Source organism: Phascolarctos cinereus, unplaced genomic scaffold (genome assembly GCF_003287225.1).
Source record: "Phascolarctos cinereus isolate Bilbo 61053 unplaced genomic scaffold, phaCin_HiC Scaffold_2;HRSCAF=192, whole genome shotgun sequence".
In the NCBI taxonomy this organism is placed as follows: Eukaryota; Metazoa; Chordata; class Mammalia; order Diprotodontia; family Phascolarctidae; genus Phascolarctos; species Phascolarctos cinereus.
Window position 1 is genome coordinate 204,006,602 of NW_027555625.1, and position 8,747 is coordinate 204,015,348.

Below are 8,747 nucleotides of genomic sequence, written 5' to 3' on the forward strand. Positions count from 1 at the left end.
TACAATGTTACAGATGAGGAAACTGAGACTAAGAGAGTTAAGTGACCTGGGGTTCCAAAACTGTAAATGTCTGTTGCACGATTTGGATGCAGATCTTCCAGACAACAACTCTATCAACTGCACCAACTAGCTGCTTAATATTAATGTATTAAGCTATTAAATCTTACCTATCCTTTCTTCTCTCCAAAAATATGTGGTACAAATCACAGTATTTATGGTATTTCTTTTCTTCTCCATCACAAACTTCATGATAGAGTAATCACTCATCCCTAAACTTTCCATTATTTCTACTTGAGTAATAATTTCTTCATCCTTAGTCACAATCAGGTCCGGCAAAGTTGATCAGTTGCCAGTTCCTTGTTGATTCCCCTGCTATTTAAAGAATAAAATTTTCATTTAGTCAAAGTATGAATTTCTCAACTGCTATCCCCATCCAATATTCAGGTATTGTAAGTTCCCTATCACTCCAACATCATACTGCCATGTCATGTTTGTGGTCTGATTCCCAAACTTTTTGCCTAAATTATTCCTTCTGTCTAGTTTATTTGAATTATATTGCCACAACAACATTAGCTCTGGTTTGACTTCCTGGGAGCCAAGATGGCAGAGTAAGCAGAAAAATCTTGAAATGGTAGAGTCAGCAGAAAGACTAGATACAGCCATCTTTTAGCTTGTAAGGCTAGGAGGATTAATGGGAAAGGTCCAGCTTGCTGTGACTGAAAGGGAACAGTACAGGAAGGGAGGCATCCAGCAAGCCAGTGGCAAACCCCACCTCAGCAAACCAGTAACCAAGCACCTAGCACCCAGCACAAGAAACATGGGACAGTGCCCCTTGTGCCCCAGAAGCAGAGATCAACTTTAAAAGCCAGAAAAAAGGGAAGAAAATGAGCAAAAAGCAATATAGAGGAACAATGACCATAGAAAAGTATCTTAGTGACAGATTAAAACACAAATCCAGGAGAGGAGAATGTTGTCAATATACCCACATCTGAAACCTCAGAGGGGAATGTGAACTGGTCTCAAGCCCAAAAAACCTTCTTGGAAGAGCTCAAGAAGGATTTTAAAAGTCAAATAAGGGAGGAAGAAGAAAAACTGAACAATGTAAAGAAAAGTACACTGAAGAAAACAACTCCTTAAAAAGTAAAATGGACCAAATGGAAAAGGAGGTACAAAAGCTACTTGAAGAGAACAATTCATTAAAAATTAGAATGGAGCAATTGGAAGCTAATGACTCTCTGAGACATCAAGAATCAGTAAAACAAAATCAAAACAATTGAGAAAAGTAAGAAAATTTAAAATACCTCATTGGAAAAACAACTGACCTGGAAAAAAAGATACTGGAGAGATAAGAATTACTGCTTCTACCTGAAAGCTGTGATGAAAAAAAGAGCCTAGACAATCGTGTCAGCTCTGATTCTCCTTGCAATGATCCTCATCCAGGTGTTCTACAACATATTTCCTCTCCCCCCCACCCCCAGCTAACAGGATATTATGTATCTTCATATGGATATATCTTCTTAATATGTAATGCTATTTCCCTGCCTCTTTTAACTCTCCTGTTCATTGTAAATATGGTGTACTCTTCCACAAGCATACTCTTATGATAAATACCTAATTGCAATTGAACCAACAAAGATAAGTTTTCTTCATGAGTGGGGATCTATTTTATTCTGCTTATTATCCATTCTTTGTGCATATTTTATATAGACATCTTAGACCCTTTATTTTATGGCTAGATTCCTTATTTGATTATTTCCCCTGGAGAAGTAATCATTTATTCTATTCTTATTACTATATTGGACTTAGTATCATTGTATGGCAACCAGATTAGTAGATCTATGTAAACACTTTCCTCCTGTTGCTCTTTTTTTTCAGTTTAAAGCCTATTACTGAGGTCCAAATATTAAATGATTCTTCTGCTCTTTGCAATGTTATTCTATTCTCAAATCTCCTAGTACAGATTATAAATTATCTTTCTTTCCTTTATCTTACTATCACTTCCCAATGACTTCCTCCTCCCCCAGTAGAATTTCCTTGGTAACAAATAGGTCACAAAAAAAGAGTTAAGTTTCTTGGACAAATCTTGTCACTAAATGTTGTGGAAAACTATCTTTTTACCATACATATACACTGATCTGAGGTATTATTGGTGGAGGGGTGGCCTTCTGAATAATACTTACTTTATCAAGGTGAGTCTTCCAATTTTTCTGTCAATAGAATGAGGCAATCTTCTTGACTACCTCTCATTTCTAATTAATATATTCCTTCCTGGATTTTATGCAAAGAGAATCAAAGAGAAGTTGATCCATAAGCAGAAATCAAATTGTTTAATTAGATACAGATATTTTCTTGCATTTCTCTTATAAAAATTTTCTACCTTAATTCTTCACACGGAAGCAGACCACCCACTTAACCACAGATGTCATTGATAGCCATTCAGCCTTAAAGTTTGTATGTGACCTGTACATAGAAGATTTAAATAAGTCCAGTGGTTTCTTTGGTTTACAGAGAGTCAGAAGCCTTTTTTCTTTCAATACTACTTCAATTCATAGGACAGGTGGCCAACTCGTTGTCAAGAAGTGTATGGATTTGTGGACCTATCCAATAAAAATTAGGGGACTTTTGCACCTCACTCCTACAATCCTGCCTCCTTCACTTGATCTAGCAATTTTTATTAAACATTAGTCCATGGAATTTTGCACAGTGGAGTTGGCTTTCCATAGAAACACATACATGCACCAATCAATAATCAAATAAACAGAGTTTAATAACATTGCAATGCATAATTAAAATGTTTTAATTTACTGAGCAAATATAAGACTGTTGCTTTCTTTTTCCTAAGCCTTGGAACTCTTCCCCCAAACCCCAGACATAGAATCAATCTAGACAAAGGAGTTCTAGAGCTTACGCAGTTTAAATCTGTTTAACCTCCTTTTTAGGAAGGAAAATAATACCCACTCTGTGCTCAGTGCTCTAGTAGTTCCCAAGGTATTTTGTTCTGCAAACCTTTTAACAACAGCAGCAACAACAAAATGTGTTGTGAATCACTTGGGTAACTTGATGTACTACTGAAGACGTTCATTAAGTGCTTACAATAACTACAATAACTTTTGCACCCAAACTACAAATTAAAATTTATACTACATTATATTCATAAGTTATAAAAATTTGATCTACCTGTAAATTGAAAACTTTAAATATACAACTATAAAATTATATTTATAAAACCTTATGAATAGATTGTATGAAATGTTCTATAAAAATCAAGAGTAATTTAGCAATCATATTCATACTTTTATCTGCAAAATTTCATATTAAATTTATTTTATAATTTTTTTAACCTAAATAATATCTTCAGTTAAATAAATAATGACTTGAAAGTTGTTTAACTCCTGTGGTGGTTTGGAAACAATTTGATAACAGGTTGTGAAATGGAAAGAAATGTTGCATTTAGTGAGATGGGGTCAAATATGAGGTAGTTGCTATACAAAAAACCCAAAATCATTGTGAACATAATCATAACAGTTTTAAATCACTGCAGAAACAAACTTATAAAGTTTCAAACACACACATGCTTGTTGCCACAGAAGAAAAACATATTTGCAACAAAATTGGCCGATTATTATCTGCTTAAAGAGCCTTTTTTTTTTTTAGTGTGAACCCATTGAACCATTGCTACAAATACCCAAAATGTTAGTGAACCAATAAATAGAAACAACTGGTCTAGAAGAAGTGGAAATGTGGAGTTTATAGATTTATACTCTAGGCAAATTTGGGGCACCTGCTGATACACTGGGCATGGAACTTAGTCATGGCTGTCACCATTATCAGGGATGTTCACCCTTTTCAAACTACAGATAATCCATCACAAAATAGGATAAGTAGACATGTCAGAAAGCACCAACAAAAAGGATATTACTGTCACTGATCCTGGAAGCTTTTTTTCCTCTAAGTCTTAACTTCAGTGCCTCTTTCTCTCACAACTGTTACTTTTCCTGTTCCATCCTCAGAAAAAATCCTACCATTTGAGTTTTAGGGGAAAAGAAAAACAAAAAGGATGCAACACCAAAAACATAAATTCATGTCATTATAAGATGAAACAAATAGAATCCTAATGTATTTATTCAGTTTTTTTCTCCTTACCTCTCATCTTCAAAATTCATCTTAATGTTCCTGTCCACTTGACCTTCAAAAATACAAATACATAGTAAATTCATATAAATCTACATAGTCTATGTAAATCAATTATCTTTAGGCAGAAAAAACAAAACTTACAAATGCAACCAAGAGTTTAAAAATCGAAGAAAAAGTAAAATTATGGAGGAAATCTAAAGGAATAATCCCATCCCATTACTCCAAATACTTTAATAGTTTGTAAATGGGTTTGTAATCTAAAATAGTTGTGTTTAAAGGTTTATGTTTATGTACATATTTTAAAGTAATTCATCACCTTTTATTTCACTCTATTTGATGAACATTTTTTTTTTCCAATTTTTAGAGGGGAAATACTTTTATTAGAAAGTAAGGTCAATAATTGTTGGCATAAGGTTCTCACCCCATTGGCTTACCACCTACTAACTTTTAGTGGCCTGTAACATCATACATTTACAGTATTCCTGGATTTGTTGAGCCTACATACTCACCTTTCTATTTTGATCCAGGAAAAAAAGAGCTTGTACAATGGAACTCTGGAATACCACTTTGGAGAACAGTTTCTTCCTCATTGGAGTTCTCCAAGACAGTAAGTACCCTGGACTGATTTGTGCCACAATCACATTCCTCTACCTGGTGGCTGTGACCAGCAATGGCCTTCTACTTCTGTTGATTGCTATGGACAAGCGGCTCCATGTGCCTATGTACTTCTTGCTCAGCCAGCTCTCACTTATGGACCTGCTCCTTACAACTGTCATTTCCCCCAAAATATTTGTGGATTACTTGCATGGACAGAGCATCATCTCTTTTTCAGGCTGTGGATTTCAGATGTTCCTGTTACTGACGATTGGAGGTGCTGAAGATATCCTGTTAGCTTTCATGGCATATGACCGTTATGCAGCCATTCAACATCCCCTGAATTATATGGTCTTCATGAGACCAAAAGTTTGTTGGTCCATGGTGGCCATATCCTGGCTCCTGGCATCCTTGAATGCTCTTGTGCATACCATATATACTATGCACTTCCCTTTTTGTAAAACCCGGAAGATAAGCCACCTACTCTGTGAGATCCCTCCTTTGCTGAAGCTAGCATGTGCTGATACCACAAAGTACCAGTTCTTGGTATATGTAATGGGTGTGACATTCCTCCTTATCCCTTTATCTGCTATCCTTGCCTCCTATACTCTAGTTTTGACTGCTGTGTTCCACATGTCCTCAGCACAGGGGAGACAGAAAGCTCTCCTTACCTGCTCATCCCATCTGACAGTGGTCGTGCTCTATTATGGAGCTGTTGTGTTCATGTATCTCCTGCCTGGTGCTTACCACAGCCCTGAGCAGGACAATATTATTTCTGTGTTCTATACCATTATTACTCCAACCCTGAACCCCCTGATCTATAGCCTGAGGAACAAGGATGTACTAGGAGCCCTGAAGAAGGTACTAGGGAAAAGCCTCTCAATATCAAAATTGTAGAACCCTAGACAGGTCTTTGCTTGATCTTCCAGCTGAAAGCTAGTGGCTAGCAAATTCTCTCTAGGCTTGTTTCCACTTGCCTGGAATGTCTCATGGGGCACCATAATAAAATTTTCCCTTTTATTTTTACTTGAATACTACTGCATTGTGTAAGTCATTCAGGATGTGAGAGGTATTTAGAGAGGGGCAACGAAAGGGAAATTCTAGAGGGATACAAAATATTTGACTTCTCTAATTCCTGGTAATAATTGTACCCAGGTCAAAAATAACAACTCATACTTCATAATGCATTCTAGATTTTTTAAAGGAATTGTAGTCAAAATCAGCAGCTTATAGCTTGAAGAATATACTTTGCCAATTTTGAAAACTAACAATAAGTTTTTCCCTCTCCAGTCTTTTGACATTTCTCTCAATCTTCATGATTTTCTTTTTTTCTATTTATTTTTTTAGTTTTCAACATTCACTTTTATAAGACTTTGATTTCTAAATTTTCTCCCTTCCTCCCCTCCTGTTTCCCCAAGATAGCATGTAATCTGATATAGGTTATATATTTGTACAATCATATTAAGCATATTTCCATCTTAGTCATGTTGTAAAGAAGAATAAGAAACAAAGGGGAAAACCACAAGAAAGAAAAAAAAAAGAGAGAAAATAGTATTCTTTGATCTGCATTCAGACTCCATAGTTCTTTCTCTGGATGTGGATAGCATTTTCCATCTTTAGTCTTTTGGAATTGTCTTAGATTATTGTATTGCTGAAAAGAGCTGACTCTATCAAAGTTGGTCATCATACAATGTTGCTGTTACTACATAAAATATTCTCCTGGTTTTGCTCACATCACTCAGCATCAGTTCATGTAAGTCTTTCCAGGTTTTTCTGGAATCTGTCTGCTCATCAATCTTCATGATTTTCAAATGCCACAAATAATAGCTCAGCACTCACTTATGTAAATGTAGTAATTTCTGTATAATAATTTCTCCCACAAGTCCATTCAACTCCTACTTGAAGATGTCAAGGAAGGGTAAATCCACTATTTCTAGGGGAAGTTCACTTCTGATCAACTGTGTTAATGAGCTTTTATTTTTAACAAACAAAGTTGAGGGTCACCCATCGAGCAATAGAGAGCAGTGTATTGGGCAAAAACAGGAAGCTACATGCTAGAAGTGGAGAACTATTCAGAAGACAAAGTGTAAAAGTGCTATAAGGAAGCATGCATGACTAGAAAAAAAATATGGGCAGTCACATAGTGACAGCAAGGAAAAACCTATAGATATTGATGAATTGATGTCTATGCAAGAAATTAAAACAACAACAACAGGTCATCCTCCTGTCCAAGATTTTCAGGACACAAAATGAGTTCTACAAGATGAATAGGCATGGAGGGGTTACTTTCCCACATCAATGAGAATACAAATCTGTCAAAGTATAAAAATAGAGCTTGGCCTTGATACTTGTTTGAGTTACATTTAGGAGTTAGAGTTAGAGTTAATGTTAGATGCCTGAGATCATTATGGGGATTAGAAGGAGGTACTGATCATATTCAGTAAATATAAAGTCCTGTATTTCTTGGAGAAGTTGGTATTTAGCTGGGCTATACACTGTAAAAGTACTTCCCATAGCTGTTAATTGAAGCTATGTGGGTCCATAAGGTAGTTTTAAAGAATCCAAGTCTCTTTTTTTGTTATTCCTGACTTTGGAATACCACTCTAATGGAGAGCTGGAACAAGTTTCCCTGCTAAATCAAACATATTGCATTTTCCTTCTCCTTCGAAGGTTAGTAAAATGTCCTTCAAGGACAGTAGGACCACTGGATCTGGAGTCAAGAAGATCTGAATTAAAATCCAGCCTCAGACATATATTAGTTGTTTGAACTTGGGAAAGTCACTTAACTCTTTTCTTATTTGTAAAATATGAAAAACAAAAGCATTTATATTCCTGGGTTATTGTAAGAACTAAATAATATATGAAGCACTTTGCAAACCTGAAAGCACTATATAAATGTCAGTTATAATAATAAGTAGTAAGATTATTATATTTGATATTATTATTGTTATTATTATCTTTTTCAAAGACACAACCTTCATCTGTCTAGTATAAAACAAATTACCTGCTAATGAATTGATTAAAGCAGCTCAAAGCAGATTGGATAAGAGTTGGGGAAGAGATTGATAACATGAATATCTCCTTAAAGTAACAAACCTGTGCCACTAGCTTTCACTCAAGAGCTTCCCAGTGCTTCTCTTTTCTCCTTTGTTTTTCTTGTTTAATATTTCCTTCATTCATTCTTGCAAAGCTCTCCATTTTAGCAAACAAGGTGAAGATCAGAGAGGCAGTCCTTTAATCCTTTTACCTTGGGTGTTGGGGGAAAATACCCTGCATTCTTCATACATGTGGATTTTCCCAACTTTGGAACAAATTAGTGCCATGAGTATCCCCCTAAGGCTGTATCCTGAGTAACACTTTTTTTCTCTTTATACTATCTTAATTGCAGGTATCATCAGGTCACATGGGTTCAAAATAACATCTGTGTGCAGATGATTCCCAGATCTATGTATCCATCCCTAACCTCTTTCTGAAGTTCCAATCTCCATTTACCAGGTACTTTCGAATAGCTCTAATTGGATGTCCCATAGTCTTCTTAAAATCAACATGTTCAAAAACAGAACTCATCATCTTTCCCAAATAAAACCTTTCTTTCCCACTGCTGAAGAAACCATCACCCTCCCTGTCATTTAAGTTCCTAACCTCAGTGTCATTCTACACACTAAATACATATCCAATCTTTTGTCTGTTTGTATTTTTTACTTTAACATCTCCCATATGTATTCTTTTATTACCACCTACACAACTAATACCATTATACACAGGTATACTTCCGAGATATTGCAGGTTCAGTTCCAGACCACCACAATGAAGCAAATATCTCAATAAAGAGAGTCACTTGAAATTTTTGGTTTCCCAATGCATATAAAAGTTATGTTTATACTATACTGTAATCTATTAAATGTTCAATAGTATCATGTCTAAAAATGTACACACCTTAATTAAAAAAAATACTTTATTGTTAAAATGTTAGCTATTGTCTAAGCCTTTAATGAGTCATAATCTTTTGCTAATGGAGG

General features: G+C 35.4%; 1 protein-coding gene across 1 annotated transcript; it reads left to right on the forward strand.

Moving 5' to 3' along the window:
- The first annotated feature begins 4,680 nt into the window (after positions 1-4,680).
- LOC110212667 (olfactory receptor 2AG1-like) lies at positions 4,681-5,625 on the forward strand. Its single transcript, XM_020992686.1, has one exon. It carries the CDS (start codon positions 4,681-4,683, stop codon positions 5,623-5,625), a length of 945 nt encoding a protein of 314 aa, XP_020848345.1.
- The last annotated feature ends 3,122 nt before the right edge of the window (positions 5,626-8,747 follow it).

Bases quoted from the DNA above. Each gene is read 5' to 3' on its own strand.
- LOC110212667 (XM_020992686.1), top strand. From the start codon at position 4,681: ATGGAACTCTGGAATACCACTTTGGAGAACAGTTTCTTCCTCATTGGA.